The 19,270-nt window shown below is 37.9% G+C and overlaps 1 protein-coding gene across 3 annotated transcripts in view; it reads left to right on the top strand.

Annotated features, from left to right (window-relative positions):
• Positions 1-19,270, top strand: part of Vmp1 (vacuole membrane protein 1) — an 83,132-nt gene that overhangs the window by 19,395 nt on the left and 44,467 nt on the right. For all 3 annotated transcript variants that reach the window (XM_090351137.1, XM_090351136.1, XM_090351138.1), the window contains exons 4-6: positions 1,540-1,630; positions 4,601-4,711; positions 17,980-18,147. In XM_090351137.1, coding sequence (XP_090207263.1) covers positions 1,540-1,630; positions 4,601-4,711; positions 17,980-18,147 — 370 coding nt within the window. The remainder of the gene's footprint in view (positions 1-1,539; positions 1,631-4,600; positions 4,712-17,979; positions 18,148-19,270) is intronic.

Below are 19,270 nucleotides of genomic sequence, written 5' to 3' on the forward strand. Positions count from 1 at the left end.
TCCTGTATTTTGAAAAGAAATAGGAAATTTAGTTCAAAGAAAAATAGATGAGGACCGGGAGTTTGGCCTAGTGGTTAAAGTGCTTGCCTAGCATGCATGAAGACCCGGGTTCGATTCCTCGGTACCACATACATAGAAAAAAGCCGGAAGTGGTGCTGAGGCTCAAGTGGTAGAGCTCTAGCCTTGAGAAAGTCCAAGGACAGTGCTCAAGCCCTGAAAAGCTCAAGCCCAGGACTGGCAAAAAAAAAAAAAAAAAGAAAAAGAAAAGAAAAGAAAAATAGATGAGAATATGTGTTGAAATTTGCTGTCTGATGTTGAATCTTTTTTTTTCTTTTTTTGTGGGCCATGCGGCTTGAACTCTGGGCTTGGGCACTGTCCCTGCTCTTCAGCTCAAGGCAGTCATACTACCTCTGAGCCTGGGCATTGTCTCTGAGCTCTTTAGCTCAAGGCTACAACCCTACCCCTTGAGCCACAACTCCACTTTTGGTTTTCTAGTGGTTAATTGGAGGTAAGAGTCTCAAGGTCTTTAGTGCCTGGGCTGGCTTTGAACCATGATCCCTCAGTCTCGGTCTCCAGAGTAGCTAGGATTATAGGTGTAAGCTACTGGGCCGGCCTGATGTTGAATCTTTCAAGGGAAGATATAATTGTATTCTTCTTGGTTTTGCCTTCAACAGAAATCAGGCTTATACACATTAAATACACTGAATCTGTCACAGGACAAGGTTCAGGATACGTGGCAGCTTACTGATAAGTTGAGCCAACGAAGAAAGACTCTACCATGATAGTACATTCTATCTTTAAACTTAGTGCTTATAAGCCCTGTTTCAAATATCATAAGCAAGTTGAACTTTACACATCCTATCATTTTTTTGCTTGCTTTCCAAGTTACCTGTACTACTACAACACAAAGTTATCTATGTTATTATCATATACTTGTATTGTACTTCAGTTTTGTTTTTTGGTTTTTGTTTTGCCAGTCCTGGACTTGAGCTCAGGGCCTGAGCACTGTCCTTGGATTTTTCTCAAGGCTAGAACTCTATCACTTGAGCCTCAGCACCACTTCTGGTTTTTCTAAGTATGTGGTACCAAGGAATCAAACCCGGGTCTTCGTGCGTGCTAGGCAAGCACTCTACCACTAGGCCAAACTCCCGGCCCTGTACTTCAGTTTCATAAAACATTTTATAACATGTTCAGCTCATTTAGGAAAAGTATGAAGAGCCAAAATATGTATATGATTATTATAGTATTAAAAGCAAAATCTGATAAGTGTCTTACTAAAAGTTAACACTAAAGATCTCTGGCCCAGTGCCACTGACTTGAATATTAGTACTATTTCATTTATAATTTGAAAGGCAAACAAGATTAGACTTTGGAAAGTCTATCATGGGGTTTATGATAGATTAGGTTCTGTGTCCCGAAGTCTGTCTTTGAACCCTTCCTTTATCCCCAAGTCTGTCTTAACAATTGTGTTAAAAACCATGATTTCTCAAAATGAGATAAATGTGAGATTTTACCTTTATTCTTTAATTTGCTTTTAAGATTATGGCATCGTCAAAGCATTGTGGTGTCTTTTTTACTGCTGCTTGCTGTGCTCCTAGCTACGTATTATGTTGAAGGAGCACATCAACAGGTAAGAGACTTTTTGTGTCTAGTCTTGCTCATTCTCTTGTTTCCAGAAAGTTTCAAAATGGAATAAATGTATTATATATTTTCCACTCTCAACATTTTAAAAGTTAGGCTTGTATTTTTAATTTCTCACAACTGATATCTTAGTGTCTTTTTTCAAAAATACAAGGCTTGAACTTAGGGCCTCATGCTTACTAGGCAGGCATTCTTCTATTGAGTCATGCTTTATGTGTTTTTCTTTTGTTGTTGTGATTTTTACCAGTTCTGAGGCTTGACCTGGGCACTGTCTTTGAACTTTTTTACATAAAACTAGTGCTTTACCACAGTGCTTTGAGTCACAGCTCCCCTTCTGGCTTTGTAGTTAATTGGAGATAAGAGTCTCTAGACTTTGAACCAGAATTCTCAGATCTCAGCCACCTGAGTAGCTAGGGTTACAAGCGTGGGCCAGCATTCCCAAGCTTAATGCCTTTTTAAAACTGTTCAGTCAAAGCAGCATAAATCCTTTTATCTCTGCCCAAAGTCTTGTATTTTCTATAATGTACCTTTTGCTTTGATCCACCTACTTGAAGGTTTTTTTTTTTTTTTATCATTGCTGGGGTCACAGGCTTATACTATGATCAACTTTCCTCCATGGAAAAAATCTCACAGACTTTTTCTACCTACCCAGTCTGGCCTGATCTCGGCCTCCCACGTACTTTGGGATGACAGGTGCGTACTGCTGTGCCCAGCTATCAGTGGAGAATGGGTTTTACTGGCTTTTCTGCACCAACTGACCTCAAACCATAATCCTTTCATTCGTAGCCACTCAAGTAGTTAGAATTAAGCCACTATAATAACCAACTTACAACCAACTTACACTATACCATTTGTGATATATTCAAACAGATGGGACTTGTCCTAAGTTGAGGGTTAGGTTTTATTTGTATGAAAAATTAACTTCTTTTGTTTAAAGTATATATGTTAGTAATGGAAAAATAGGAAATTTGTTACTACCTTTCATTAAATAAACATTATTAATCTGTTGTAATAGGAAATGCTTCTAAAATCATATTTTTCATATTTTTAGCAATTTACTTCTAATCTTGGAGTTTTATAGTTTTTATGGTTTTATGTGCATGTTACTCCTATCCTTCTTCCTCTGTCTTTCCCAACCCCACCCAATATCTTTTTTTTTTTTTTTTTTTTTTTGCCAGTCCTAGGGTTGGAACGCATTCCCTGGGCACTGTCCTTGAGCTTTCTCAAGGCTAGCGCTCTACTACTTGTGCCACAGTACCACTTCTGGCTCCTTCTTTGTATGTGGTACCAAGTAATTAAACTCAGGGCTTTGTGAATGCTAGGCAAGCACTCTGCCAGTAGGCCATACTCCTGGCCTCCTCCCACTATCTTTCAATATTCTCTGTGTATTTACTAAGAATTTGTAATGAAATAGCTTTTTGAGTTTACTTTCCAAAGCTGGAAATTTTCTCTGGAAATGAGTATCTTTTTGTTTTGTTTTGTTTTGTTTTTTGCCAGTCCTGGGCTTGAGCTCAGGGCGTGAGCACTGTCCTTGGACTTTCTCAAGGATAGATAGAGCTGTACCACTTGAGCCTCAGCACCACTTCCGGCTTTTTTCTGTGTATGTGGTACCAAGGAATCGAACCCGGGTCTTCGTGCATGCTAGGCAAGCACTTTAACCACTAGGCCAAACTCCCAGCGAAATGAGTGTCTTTTTTCAACAGGTTTCTCATTGAACTTCATTTTGCTCTTTTGAAAAAGATACTAGTCTTTTTTTTTTTTTAATCAGTTGTGGGGCTTGAACTCTGGGCCTCCTGGTCACTGTCCCTGAGCTCTTCAGTTCAAGGCTACCACTCTACCCCTTGAGCCACAGCCTCAATTCCTATTTTCTAATGGTTAGAGATAAGAGTCTCAAAGTCTTTAGTGCACGGGCTAGCTTTGAACCACAATCCTCAGATCTCAGCCTCCTGAGTAGCTAGGATTTCAGACATGAGCCACCACGCCCAGATCATACTAATCTTAAATACGCAAATATTATTCTAATTTTTTTTATGTGGCTTGAACTTGGCCTGGTCACTCTCCCTGAGCTCTTCAGCTCAAAGCTACCACCCTACCCTGAGCCTGGACATTGTCCCTGAGCTCTTCAGTTGAAGGCTACCGCTAAGCCCCACTTCTCCTTTTCTGGAGGTTAATTGGAGATAAGAGTCTCAGGTCCTTTTGTGCCTGGGCTGGCTTTGAGCCTTGATCCTCAGATCTCAGCCTTCTGAATAGCTGGGCTTATAGGCGTGAGGCACCATGACCAGCTTCTAATTTTTTTACTGGAGAAAAATGTATTTTATTCACAAATATATAATCACACATTCCTTTCCTGCTCAGGCTTAGCACTATGCCACTTGAGGCACAGTGTCACTTGGAGTTTTCTGGTGGTTAATTGGAGGTGAAGGTCTTACAGACTTTCATGCCCAGGCTGACTTTGAACTGATCTTCAGATCTCGGCATCCTGAGTATCTAGGATTACAGCTGTACACCAGGCCCATCTTTTCAGTCTTACCTCACTTTGCTATATCAGCTTTACTTTAGTTACATTTAATTTAATTTCCCCTCATCTTGCTATTTTTTTTTTGCCGGTCCTGGGGCTTGAACTCAGGACCTAGGCACTGTCCTTGGACAGTTTTTGCTCAAGGTTAGTGCTCTGCCACTTGAGCCACAGTACCACTTCGGACTTTTTCTGTGTATGTGGTACCAAGGAATTGATCCTAGGGTTTTGTTCATGCGAGGCGGGCCCTTTACCACTAGGCTATGCTTCCGGCCCCTTGTTATCTTATCCTAAAATAATAGGTTTCTTTGTGAAGATTTTATTCTTAATACTTTCTCCCTAATTGAAACTTATTTTAACCATATGTTTAATTTTGGCAGTAGTTTGTACATACCACATGGCTCTGTAAATGAATGTTTTCCTCTCATTCTTTTTGTTTTTCAGTATGTGCAACTTATAGAGAAACAGTTACTTTTGTATGCCTACTGGATAGGCTTGGGGATTTTGTCCTCTGTTGGGCTTGGAACAGGACTGCATACCTTTTTGCTTTATCTGGTAAGAACTTCCTTTAATGAACAATAATGAGATTTTTCTTTTTGGTGTAGCTTTTACTTCTGAAGTTAAAACCTTAGGGTTTGTGTTTTGTAAGCATTCAGATCCTCAACTCATTACTTTAAGAAAAAAAAAATTTAACTCCTACTATAAAGGTGATGTACCAAGGGATTACAGTTACATAAATGAGGTAATGAGTACATTACTTTGTGGATAGTGTCACCCCTTCCCTTGCTTTCTTCCAGTTTCCAATCATTACTTTTGTGGTTTGGAATTTATTTGTTTTCCTGAGGATTTAAAAAAGAAACAAGAAAAATTAGCAGTTAAACAGATATGGTTGTAAATTTAAATTACTTTAGTCAGGAACTTTTTCCCCCTCTAGATTTTGAGTAATGATTCTCTTGCTTATGCAATTATTACTTTAGTAATTGAAGTTAATGTAAGTTTACAAAATTACACGTAAGGTTTATAATGAATTTTACAATTGTATTTCTCCATTGATCAGCAAAAATGATTAGAGTCTTCCATCAAGTCCACAGATGCCAAACACATACTTGGATGGTTATTGTTTGTCTTTTATTGTTTTATTTTATTTTCACTACTAGGAATTGAACTCAGAGTCTTACACTTGATAGCCTTGTGCTGTACCACTTATTCCACATTTCTAGCTGCTTGTTTGTTTCATTGTTCACGGATAATTGAAACTTGAGGTTAGTTGGTTGTTTTGGTAATTTTATTTTTTCATTTTTTCATTCATTTATCTATTTTGTTCATTTTTGTGGTTCTGGGATTTGAACTAAGGCTTCATTCACACTTGTAAATTCTCATAATTTTAACATTTAGTAAAGGGGCTTCAAAATACCTATACATCCAAAAACACTAGACTTGTCTGTAAATACAAAAATTCTTTTCTGGAAAAAAATTTAAAAGAGATTGATAGTATTTATCACATTTTGTAGTAGACTGTAATCGATTATTTAAAACTGCTCTTCTGAAACTGTTTTGTGATGTGTCTTTTGTTTTGCCACCACTAGGTGGCATTGTTAATATAAACAATACACCATGCTATATTTGCAAGTTATGTTCTGGATAAATACATATTTAGAGAAACTTTAGTGGAAAACAAAATGGCTCTACTTAGCTTAAAGATGTTATTCATACTTATAAATACTAATTTGGTCCATATAAGATCAATTAGTACATGTGAATGAAAATGTTAACTTCTCTTAGTTGTTTTCTACATGTATTCATTAGTTCAATTCTCAGCCTTTTTTCATTGTGACCTACACCCTTTTTGGTCAGTTGTGGGGCTTAAACTCTGTGCCTGGGTGCTATCCCTGAGCTCTTCAGCTCAAGGCTACTGCCCTACCCCTTGAGCCACAGCCCCAATTCTGGTTTTCTAGTAGTTAATTGGAGATAAGAGTCTTGGACTTTAGTGCCCAGGGCTTGCTTTCAACAAGATCCTCAGATCTCAGCCTCCTGAATAGCTAGGATTACAGGTGTGAGCCACTGCACTGGCTCTGTGACCTACATCTTTACATGCAGGATGTAATCTCCATAGCATGCTCAGTGTCAGGTGCAGTGGTAGGAATAATTCCATCTTCTTATTAATATTAAAGAATCTGGTGGTCTTGGAATGTAGTTCCATGGTACAGGGCTTGCCTAGCATGTACAAAGGCCAGGATTTGACTCCCAGAACTGAAAAAACAAAAAATACGTTTATGTGGTACTGAGGAATTGAACCTAGGGCTTCATGCATACTAGGCAAGCACTCTACCACAGTCCTGGCCCCAAGATTTATGATACAATTAAAGAACAATTTCTAAACTATGTGTTCCACTGATGGTTTAAAATCTGTTAAACAGAATTAATCCATTGAATAACAATTCAGTATAGTGTAATAGCATGTGTGCAGTTTTTGACACTAGGGGGAGCAATTTCCTGGAGAAAGGTTTAACAGACATACTCCATCTTTTCAAATAAGCCCAGTTCCTAAATAAAGAACTGTGAAGAACAGATGATCAATAGTTACTTTGTTGTTTATTTATTTATTTATTTTGTTAGATGAGGGATTGAACTCTGGATTTGGGCACTGTTCCTGACCTCTTTACGAATTAGGGATGGGGCTATAGCTATATGGCTCACGCCTGTAATCCTGGATACTTAGGAGGCTGAGATATGAGGATAAAGGTTCAAAGCCAGCCGGGCACAAAAGGACCTGAAACACTTATCTACAGTTAACCTGAAGAAAATGGAAATTGGGGCTTGGCTCAAGGGTAGTGTGGTAACCTTGAGCTTAAATGCTCTGGGACAGTGCCCAGGCCAAGTTCAAGCCCTGTGACCCACAAAACAAAAAAAAAAAGTCTGGAGGAAGAGATCTGAGGATTGCAGTTCAAAACTAGTCCAGGCAGAAAAGTATCCATGAGACTTATCTAAGACTACTTCCAAAAAGTTGAAAGTGAAGCTATGGCTCAAGCGGTAGAGTGTTAGCCTCAAGCAAAAAGGCTCAAGGATAGTGCCCAGGATGAGTTCAAGCCCAAGGACTGGCATATACGTGCACTCTCTCGCTCTCTCTCCCTCTCTCTCTCTCTCTCTCACACACACACACACACACACACACACACACACACACACAAAATAACTGATAACAAACCTTGTCATTATCATTTCTGCTTGACTTGTTGATTATTGCTTCATTCTTTGACTGTGTATCTTCCTTTAAGACAAAAGGAGGAAATTGCCAGCTCTGCAGGTTCTGGTATGAAATGTTAATTTCTATAGACCAATGACTGTGGCATGTAGTGACTCAGGGTTCTTGTGGGAAGAGCAACATGCCCCTCTTAGAAAAAGATCTGTTTGCCTTTTGTTTGATGGGAGCATGTTAGCTCTTCTCCCAGTTTTCCCCAAGTAATGACTCATGTATTAACTCTTATGAGTATCAACACATCAAAAGAAGAAACCAAGGTTTTTAGAACATAGGACTGGGTTTTTGCCAAGTGAATGAGATATGCAGACTAGTTAATTTCCTACTTTTACATCACTATTAATGTGTGCTAGATGGAAGATAAAAAGATTCAGTTTATTTTGGTAGGTATAAACTGAAGAACTTTGAATTGTTTTTCCTTTTCCAGTAGTGGAGATTTGAACCCAAGGCCTCATGCTTGCTTACTTGTTCCACTTTCTATGTAACCTAGCACTCTACCTTTTGAGCTGTTCTTTTACACCTTGCTTTTTGCTGGTTATTTTGAAGACAGAGTAGCACAAACCGTTTTCTCCAGACTGACTGTGGTCCTCCAGATAGATCATAGCTAGAGTTATAGATGTTAGCTACTGGCTAACATCTTTTAAAAGAACTGTGTTGGGGCTGGGAGTGTGGCAGGGTTGTAAAGTGCTTGCCTAGCATACGGGAAGCTCTAGGTTCAATTCCTTGGTACCACATATTCAGAAAATCCTGGAAGTGGTGCTGTGGCTCAAGTGATAAAGCACTATCCTCGAGAAAGCTAAAGGACGGTGCCCAGGCCCTGAGTTCAAGCTCTAGGACTGGCAAAGAAAAAAAGAACGAGCTGTCTTTGTAAATGTGTAGTCCATGGCTCCCAAACACTTAGAATAGCCTCAAGGCCATGTTGCTAAGGTTTAATGATAGGTGTTTGGAATGATGCAAAGCCTAAATATCTTCAGTTGACAATCTGCAATGTGAAATTGTAACAAAACATCACATAGTTATTGTGTCAAAAATTACTTTTAAGCAGTGTGCCAGTGGCTCAATGTCTATAATATAGCTACTCAGGAGACTGAGATGAGATCTGATGATCAATGTTCAAGTCAGCTTAAGCAGGAACGTTAGTGAGACTCTTAACTCCATTTAACCTCCAAGGAGCTGAAAGTAGAGTTATGGCTGGAGCTGTAGAATTCCAATGTTGAGCAAAAAAGTTAAGGGACAGTACCCAATCCCTGAGCTCAAGCTTCAGCATCAAAAATCAAAACAACATCAACAACAAAAACCAATTCAGGGCCTTGCACTCCCATTTGGCTTTTTCCTCAAGGCTGGCACTCTATCAACTTGAGTCATGCCTCCAGTCCAATTATTTGTTTAAAGAAAGATAAAACAGGGGCTGGGAGTTTGGCCTTGTGGTAGAGTGCTTGGTTAGCATGCATGAAGACCTGGGTTCGATTCCTCAGTACCACATACATGGCCAGAAGTGGTGCTGAGACTCAAGTGGTAGAGCTCTAGTCTTGAGAAAGTCCAAGCACAATGCTCAGGCCCTGAACTCAAGCCTAGGACTGGCAAAAGAGGAAGAAAGGAAGGAAGGAGGGAGGGAAGGAAGGGGAAAAAAAAGAATAGGAAGTGTTGTAGATTAATATGATAGAGCACTAGCCTTGAACTGAGGAGCTCAGGGACAACACCCAGGCCCAGAGTTCAAGCCCCTCAACCGACAGAGGGAGGGAGAGAGGGAAGGAAGGAAGGAAGGAAGGAAGGAAGGAAGGAAGGAAGGAAGGAAGGAAGGAAGGAAGGAAGGAAAAGAAAAAAAAAACTTACCTCTACATATGGGTTAATTCAGTGTAATAAAAATTGCTTAAAATAATACACTGTAGTATCCAGGAGCATTACCTAGTGGTAGAGTGCTTGCCTAGCATGCAAGAAACCTGGGGTTGGATTCCTTGATACCACATATCCAGAAAAAAAGCCAGAAGTGGAACTATGGTTCAGGTAAAGAGCTAGCTTGAGAAAAGCCCAAAGACAGTGCTCAGGATCTGAGTTCAAGCCCCAGGACTGGCAATAATAATAATAATAATAATAATAATAATAATAATAATACACTGCAGCTTGGATCATAGTCTAACATTACAAAGTTTATACTTTTGTTTTATATATGCATCTTATACAGTGATCTTGCATTCTGGCTCTGTGATAACATGGACATTATTGTATTGTTAGGCTTTTTATTAAATGAGAAAGATGAGATGGAATTTTATACCTACAAAATTACTGATGGATTTTGAAAACCAAAAGTTACATTAAGTCAGTATATGTCTAAAGTCAACACATGCGAAAAAGGGCATTTTTGTAGAGAGGGATAAGAGGTATAACTTGAATATTTACAAAAAGAATCTGATTAGCAGATTGCCTTTTCAGGGCTCACTTGGAAGCAACAGTTTTATACTTTGGCCTTCTAGAAGTATTGCTATGGACTGTAATCCCTAATAAATTTTTTGTTTTTGTTTTTTATACTGATGAAACAAATGGTTTAAAAATCTTGACTAGTAGAATTTTTGTGTATGAAAAAGGGTTTCTGAAATCTCAGAGAAGTCGAACTCTTTTCTCAAAAAACAAACAAAAACCCCTGGGCACCCTACCTACTCAGGAAGCTGAGATCTGAGGATCATGGTTCAAAGACATCTTGTGCACAAAAGTCTCTGTGAGACTCTTATCTCCAATTAATCACTCAATAATTGGAAGTAGTGCCTTTAGCAAAGAGCTTAAAGACAGCACCCAGGCCCTCAACTGACCACACACACACACACACACACACACACACACACACACACACACACACACACACACACACACACACACACACACAGTGGTTTTGCAAGTTGTACAGGCAACCATTTATCATCTTTGCTCATTTATTTATCATCCAGATATTCCCAATGAATCACATTCCAGACTAACCACTGACTCCTTTTGTTCCTAGTGAAGGAGTGAGGCAAACACATGTTTTCCCAGTGACTCAGCAGAGGATTCTTGGTTTTATTACCTTTACCCTGAACTTTCCAGACAAAGCTAATTGGAAATTTTGCCTTTGGGAATCTTGACTTCTGAATATAGATGTTGGATTAGGCTATGAATTGACATTGCAGATGTTACATAAACAACTGCAGTCTTTAAGAATGTTTTATCAGTTTTGAGGGAACTGCCTTGCATGGAAAAACGTTTGTCTGCCTCATTAAAAAATACTTTTATGCACAGCACACTCCAGTCTTAATCTGTTTTGTTTGTGACAGTCCTGAGACTTGAACTTAGGCCCTGGATGCTGTCTCTGAGCTTTCTTGCTTAGGGCTAGTGGTGCTCTACCACAAGCTCAACTTTCAGCTTTTTTTTTTTTTTTTTAAAGTATAAGAGCCTCAGCACTTGGATTACATACTTAATCTTACTTTGTATTCTTTCTCTTGGTTGCTAAAGAGACTTGACAAAATTAAGCTTAGAGCTAATTAATTTGATCTTTTTAGTTTTTAGAAGAGGGTTGTCAAAAAAAAGTCAATAGTATCCCAATCCCTCTGTGGTTTCAAGGGTTATATATTGTACTTCTTGATAAAACATAACATGAATATAAACATTTAAGTTCTTTGGATGCTAAAATGTATGTAAGCAAAGGATAAAAATGTTAACTTAAAAGTTTTGACTTCAAAAGGTTTGAAATCCAGAAAATGCTTTATTTGAAATAGAGTAGTAATGCACATGCTATTTAATCACTTTACTAATAAAATTGTTTTTATCCTTCACAGAGGTCTTAATTTGTATTTTTGACAGGAAAACATATTTCCCTGGTCATGAGATAAGTGTTCTACTATATATTATATATTTTAGATTGAAACTTACAACTTGGTGGGGTTTTTTCAGGATAAATTCAGGAATGGTACATTTTGTAGGAATTTCTGCTAGGCATTGTGGCACATATCTGGACTTGCACCTAGCATTAGAAGCTGAAGCTGAAGGATCTCCAGGTCAGTGTTTACATGGCTGGACCATATAGTGAAAACATTTCTTAAAGCAGCAAGAACAAAATGATGGCTTTAACAAATAATACAAATTTCTTGTAGACAGAACTATTAGTATATCGCTACTACTGAAGCTAGAGTAAAAATTAATTCCATAGAATTTAGTACTTTTTTAGTCACTAAGATTTCCTATTTTGCACTACTCATAAAAGATTATAAGCACTGAAAATGTTGCTCTTGGTTTTATGTAAGACACTTTTTTTTTTGCTAGTCATGGGGCTTGAACTCAGGGCCTGGGCACTGTTCTTCAGCTTTCTCAAGGCTAGAGTTCTACCATTTGAGCCTCAGCACCATTTCCAGCTTTTTTCTATGTATGTAGTACCGAGGAATAGAACTCGGGCCTTCGTGCGTGCTAGGTAAGCACTCTACCACTAGGCCAAACTCCTGGCCCCTTATGTAAGAAACTTTTGAAAGTTAAAATAGCATGCAGGATGTAGCTCATGTCCATAATCCCAGTTTTGGGGACACTGAGGCAGGAAGATCATGAATGTGAGGCTATCCTGAACAACATAGCAAGATCCTATCTCAAACAAAAAGTTAAAATATCTTTTTCCATAGGTAAACACTTCTGTCTGTTCTTATTAGAAATCTTCCCCTTCAGCCTATCCTTCCGCCTAACAGATTTGCTCTCAGCCAGACATAGTCTTGCCTAGCCAAGAACTACTTCTATCCTGGACAAGGCAAAATATTCCATTATCAAACTTTGGAAAATATTGTGTAATAAATACTGCTCATGAGAGTAAATATATGGAATTTTAAAGCAAAACAAAACCAGATGTACAGTATGTCACAAAATGTAAACTGTCTTGTTGAGTTAGAATGACTATACTGAATTACTCCAAAATAAATTGCTACTTTGCCTTATTGCGTAAGAGTCTTCTGTATTATTCAAATATTCCTCAAGAATTATCACACTACTTGTTTTATCAGTTAATGAAGGGTATTACAATTTCAAACTGTGAATAGACATTTGTTTGTATTTCTGTTCAGTTCTATAAGGATTTAGTTTTATAGTTTGTCAGATAAATGTTCATATCCATACATACACATATGCATATATGTACATGTATATTTTAATTATTCTTTCTAAGAATTTCTCCTTTTTATCATTGACATGTTCCTATTTTTTAACATCTCTTTTTCCCATCCTTTACTTTTCACTGGGTCTTGATATCGTGTGTGCGGGGCGTGGGGGGGGCAGTACTAGATTTAATGTAGTCTTAAAACACTTGCTAGGCAAACCATCTTATCACTTGAGTCACACCTCCAGCTAGGGTCTTGTTTTTTATACAAGTCTTTGCCTTTCCACTTTGTTTGCTCATGGACCAGGCTGGCTTCCAGCTGTGATCCTCAGATCTTAGCCTCCAAGTAGCTATGATTATAAATACATCCAGCTCTCATTTTATGTTTGAAATACATTTTTCCTGGGTTCATTGTACTTTGGATTGCATAAACGCTAATGAAAAAATCTTACCTGTTTTTCTCTATGGATAATAATACATTATTGTTATTCCATTTTCTCCTTATCAGTGAATTATAGCAATTTATGATGTGACTATAATGATTGTCAGCAATTCAATTGCATTTTATTTCATTTTATTTATTAGCCAGGCTAAACCTGATCTCATGATCCTTCTACCTGTGCCTCCCAAGTGCCTGGATTACAGGCATGTACTTACCATACCAAGTTTTAGTCAAATATGTATAACACGGTACTAGTATACAGTGTTCAGGGAATAGGGACTTCAAGTTGTTTAAAGCTGTATTACAGAATTTAAAATAGTATTTGACACATGTCAAAAATAATCAATAGTTGTTAAATAAATGAATTGAATGAATAAATTCCAGTTTCTATATATATTTGAATAAAGCCACAAAAATAATCAAGTTAACTATTTTTTGAACTGATAATTTGATATTTGTATTTATACTATTCAACAATGATGTAGCCTCTACTGGCCATACAATACTACGAAAAGAAAAATAAGGAAATCTTTGCTTTCAGTTCTATGAAGCAAAAAGACAAACAGCAATAAAAATTTATACTGTAAACCATGTGTTGTGTTTCTATGGAAAAAAAGAACCTATCTCACTCTAGGAATGCTTGGGAAGGCACCCCAGAGGGAAAGAAAGTATCATTTGAGTTGAGTCCTAACGTTTAAGTAGGCGTTATCTGGATAAGTATACATTACGGGTGTTTCTTGGTCAAAGGTACATTCTAGGCATGTGAAAGTCTGTTCTTTGGATCATATATTTCTTTCATCGCCCTTGCACAGAATTAGTTTGTAGACAAAATGTTGAATCATCCTAAGATTTCCTCATTTGCAAAAGAAAATATTCTATGTATGTCGCTCGGTTTTCTGGTTGTTTGTTAAAGTAGAAGTCTCTGTCTCCTGCTTCCAGCTCTGAGGCCAAAATCCTTCACCCACATACTGGGAACCATAACTTCTAAAGTGTGACTTTTTCGCTTATGATTCATCATAGTAAGAACTGAGGCCAGGTCTGTGGCCGAGCAGTAGAAGTGCTTGCCCAGCATGCAGGAAGCCCTGGGTTTGAGTCCTTGGACCCGCATACACAGAAATGCTGCTGTGGCTCAGCAGTAGAGCTCTAGCCTTAAGAAAGCCCAAAGACAAGTTCGAGCCCGAGGACTGGCAAAAAAAATATAGCCACGCCCAGTGACCTGAAATCCTAGCTACTCAGGAGACTGAGATCTGAGGATCAAGATTCAAAGCCAGCCCAGGCACAATTAACCTCTAGAACACAGGAAGTGGGGGCTTGGCTCAAGGACAGGGCAGTAGCCTTGAGCTGAATTGCTCAGGGACACTGCCCAGGCTGAGTTCAAGCCCCATGACACTCCCCCCCCCCAAAGTGTACTTTTTTAGGAAATACATTTAAAAGATAGTTTGAGGGCTGAAAATACATAACTGTAGAGTGCTTGCCTAGCATGTGTGAGGACCCTGACTTTGATCACGGCAAAAAGAGAAGTATGCATAGCATCTAAAGTTATTTTAATCACAATTATCTAATCACAATTATTTTTTGTTTGTTTTTACGTCAGCTTATTCAAAATGATTATATTTAAGAATCATTAAGCTAGATTGTCCTAAGAAAAACTTGAGATTTACTATCAGTTAATGTAATCCAAAATAAAACATCAAGCTATAGTCAAAAAAGTCTTGAGAATAAACGAAGGACAAGAAATTGACTTATTAGAGTTCATTTTTATCTGAGAACCACCACATCTGCTTCTAAGGCTGAGTAATGGTGACTTAGTGTGGTTATGGAAAGTATATATCCTTCATTTGAGTGAACAGTGTTCTTTAGGAAGTAAATTCTCAGATAGTTGAAAAATTCCCTTTTTAGGACACAAGTTAAGACTTGTGTGAGAATTTATTTAATTCATTAATGACACTTTTTTCATTTATATTTTGGAATAGACATGTATCTTTCCTTTCTTACATATCTCAAAAATAAGTATTTCTCTGTCCACATCTGGGATCAAACTCAGTATTTTTTTTTCCTAATCATTGTAATTGTCTGGTGAGAAATTTTTCACTCAGTAGGAAATCATTCTCTCTCTATATATATATACTTTAAACTCAAGGTTTTTGTTTTGGTAGTTGAGAAAATAATTTTTCCCCAACTATGAAATCTTTTTTATATACAGTATATTCACAAAAACAATAGCACTTGGGTTTTTCTCTATATTTTAAAACAAATATAAATGCTTAAGCATTTTTTTTTCTTTTCTTGTTTGGGGTGAAGGGAGGTGGTCATGGGGCTTGAATTTCTCAGGATCTAAGCACTGTTCCTGAGCTTTGATGCTCAAGGCTAATGTTCTACCACTTGAACAGTTTCACTTCTGGTTTTCTGGTGGTTAATTAGAGATAAGAGTATCACAGACTTTCTAACTGAAAGCAGGCTTTGAACTGAAATCCTCAGATCTCAGCCTCCTAAGTAGCTAGGATGTGAGCCACCAGTACTGGCTTACTTAAGCCTTTCTAAGACTTAAAAACTATCAAAAAACAAACACTTAAAAAAAATCAGATAGCTTTTTTGTTGTGTGTTTTGGTCTAGAAAAACATTTAGAAAAAAAACTTTTTTTTTTATTTTGGTACTGGTCCTAGGGCTTGAAAAGTCAGTGCCTGGGCACTGTCCCTGAGCTTTTGTTCTCAAGGCTAGGGTTCTACCACTTTGAGCCACAGTCATGTCTGGCATTTTGGTAGTTAATTGGAGATAAAAGTCTGAGGAACTTTCCTATCTGGGCTGGATTTGAACTACAATCCTGAGATCTTAAACTCCTGAGTAGCTAGGATTATATATGTGAGCCACAGACACTCTCCTTAGAGCTTCATTTTTTAAGGAGTTTAACACAGTATTTAGCTTAGGTTTATAAATATTCTCATTAATATGATACCAAAAATTTTATTATCTCAGTAACAGGTAGAGTTTGTGTAATGTTTTATTTTCTATCTTTTTGTCTTATATATTCTTGACTTTTTTGGAAAAGGGAGACTGGTATTCTACCATTCCATTCATTTTTGCTAATTGTTTTTTGAGATTGGTCTCATAAACTTTTCTGCCCAGCCTCAATCCTCCTAGTTTCAGCCTCTTGAATATCTAAGATTTAAGATTAAAGGTATGAGCCCCCAGCACCCTACCTTTTCTTTGACTTTTTTTTTTTTTTTTTTTTTGGGTGGTCATGGGCCTGGGCAGGGCCTGTCCTGGGGTTGAACTCATTGCCAGGGTACTGACCCTTAGCTCTTGTTTTTTGTTTTGTTTTGTTTTGCTTTGTTTTCCCCTCAAGGCCAGCACTCTACTTCTTAATCCACAGCTCTGCTTCCAACTCTTTTTTTAAAGTGCTAATTAGAGATAAGAGTCTCATGGACTTTCCTGCCAAGGCTGGTATTAAATCATGATCTTCAGATCTCAGCCTCCTAACTAGAATTATAGACATGAGACACCAGTGTCTAGCTTGAAATCACTGTTTTTTAGAGTTGTCACAGGCTGGGTACTGGTAGCTCATACCTGTAATCCTAGCTACTCAAGAGCCGAGACCTGAGGATTGCAGTGCAAAGCCAACCAGGACAGGAAAGTATCTGCCACTCTTAACCTTCAATCACTAGAAAACCAGAAATGGTGCTATGGCTCAAAGTGATAGAATACTAACCTTGAGCAAAAATCAGAGATAGTGCCCCCAGGATTGGCAAAAAGAAAAGAAAAACTTATTTATTACTAGGATCAAACTTTTATCATTGCTTTAGAATCTCATCTAAGGTAGTTGCATCAGCAACTTTTTAAGTACAGAAAAAAAAATATTCTCAAATTACTCCTAGCGGAGTTCTGGGAACTTTATATCACAGGGATTAACATTTTGATGAGTAGATACAGGTTAATAAAGTCAGGCCTTGTGTAGTTGCTCACGCCTGTAATCCTAGCTATTCAGGAAGCTGAGATCTGAGGGTCAAGGTTCAAAGCCAGCCCGGGCACAAAAGGACCTGAGACTCTTTATCTCCAGTTAACCTCTAGAAAATGGGAAGTGGGGTTTGGCTCAAGGGTAGGGTGGTGGTCTTGAGCTGAAGAGCTCTAGGACAGTGCCTAGGCCAAGTTCAAGCCCCATGACCCACAAAAAAATAAAAATAAAAAATGAATACATTAAAATTAAAGCAAGCTAACACTTGCTCGCACCTGTAATCCTAGCAACTCAAGAAGCAAAGATCCGGGGCTCACAGTTCAAAATCAGCTCAGGAAAAATCATGAGATTCTATCTCCAGTTAACCACCAAAAAGCTAGAAGTAGAGCTGTAGCTCAAGAGATACAGTGCTATTCTGAGCAAAAGAAACTCAGGGACTCACGGGCCCTGAGTTCAAACTCCAGGACACACACACACACACACAGTCAAAAACCCAAAGAGTGGTTTCCAGAGAGCTAAGATGGAAGTCCAGAAGTATATATTTGGGAGATTATATTTATCATGTTGCTTGTTACTTCTTTTATTCTTTATAATACTTTTGTATTATGCATTTGGAATTTATCTTTGCCTAAAGAAATACAAACTAGTATTTTTTCCCCCAGAACAGTTTGACTTCTTCCTATTTGATTAAGTGCATCTTTGTCATATTCTAATTCCATGTGTATTTGAGTGGATTTGTAGGCTGTGTTCTGTTTTATTTTAGAGCTACGAAGCTTAACTTGTAAGGTTCTGGTACTCATCTGTAATTCAGATACCACAGAATTTCTTAATTTTTTGCAGGTTTCAAATAATTTTCTTATAATTCTTTATCTAGTGCTTCATCATTAAATGATAGAATAGTCTATATCCATCAGTTTCCACAAGTTGTTCATACTAGCTATACTTCTTGAAGTGCGTAGACAGAATATTTTTCTCTAAAAGGCAAACTTTCCTTGTATATATTTAAGTTAAAATAACATTTTGCTATTCCTTTTTTATTAATATTTCTCAACTGAGGCTTCTTCTGTATGTTTTGTAGGGTCCACATATAGCTTCAGTTACATTAGCTGCTTATGAATGCAATTCAGTCAATTTTCCGGAGCCACCCTATCCTGATCAGATTATTTGTCCAGATGAAGAGGGCACTGAGGGAGCCATTTCTTTGTGGAGTATCATCTCAAAAGTTAGAATTGAGGCCTGCATGTGGGTAAGTTGTGCATTTTCATAATTGTCTGGTACCTTACCATGTTGATACTAGATCAAACCAAATACTATATACTACAACAAACCAAAAATTTCTTTTACCACCGTGTTATTGCTTCTCATTCATTCTGAATGATTTTTTTTTTTTTTTTTGCAGTCCTGGGGCTTGAACTCAGCACCTAAGCATTGTCCTGGGGCTTTTTCTAGGCATTCCCCAGCCCAGTAATCTGTTTTTAGCTTTAAGAGAATCATAAATTGGCCATACACTAGTGGCTCATGCCTATAATCCTAGCTATTCAGAAGGCTGAGATCTGAGGATCATGGATCAAAGTCAGCCCAGGCAGGAAAGTCCATGAGAACTCCATTAACTACTCAAAAACTGGAAGTGGAATTGTAGTTTAAAGTGGTAGAGCTCTAGCCTTGAGCAAAAGAGCTCAGAGACAGTTCCCAGGTCCTAAGTTCAAACTCTGTTACAGAGGGAAGAGAAGGAGAGAGGGAGAGGGAGAGAGAATTAATTATACCTGGGTAACTGTGGAACCTATAATCTTAGCTACTCAGGAAGCTGAAATATAAGCATAGGCTTTAAGCCAGCCTGGACAACAGAGTTCAAGAAACTTATATCTCCAAAAACTTCCAAAAAATCAGAAGTGGAGCCTTGGCTCAAGCAGTAAAGCACTAGCCATAAGTAAAAAGGTAAAAAAGTTCAGGAATAGTACCCAGGTCCTGAAATCAAGCCCCAAGACAAGCAAAAGAAAAAAGAAAAGATCAGGAAAGTATAAAGGAAGTGCTGAAGGAAATGTTGAATATGAAAGTCAGGAAAATTTGTCATGCTTCCTGTTGCCCTTTTCTAAACAATGGAAGCAAATTCATTGCATTAATGTTTTATAAATTTATGGACATTAGTTATGTGTGTGTGTGTGTGTGTGTGTGTGTGTGTGTGTGTGTGTGTGTGTGTGTGTGTAATCCATATCCTTTTGTATATGCATGTCTGCCATCCCTCCCTCTTCCCTCTTAGTCTCTCTTTTTTTTTTCTTTCTCTGTCTCTCTCTGAATTTGGAGACAGATAATTAGGACATAGAAAACTAAGAGATTAAGTTGATTTTGAAAACTAGCAGATGTTTTTCACT

Source organism: Megascapheus bottae, chromosome 17 (genome assembly GCF_031878675.1).
Source record: "Megascapheus bottae isolate mThoBot1 chromosome 17, mThoBot2.hap1, whole genome shotgun sequence".
NCBI classification, from domain to species: Eukaryota; Metazoa; Chordata; class Mammalia; order Rodentia; family Geomyidae; genus Megascapheus; species Megascapheus bottae.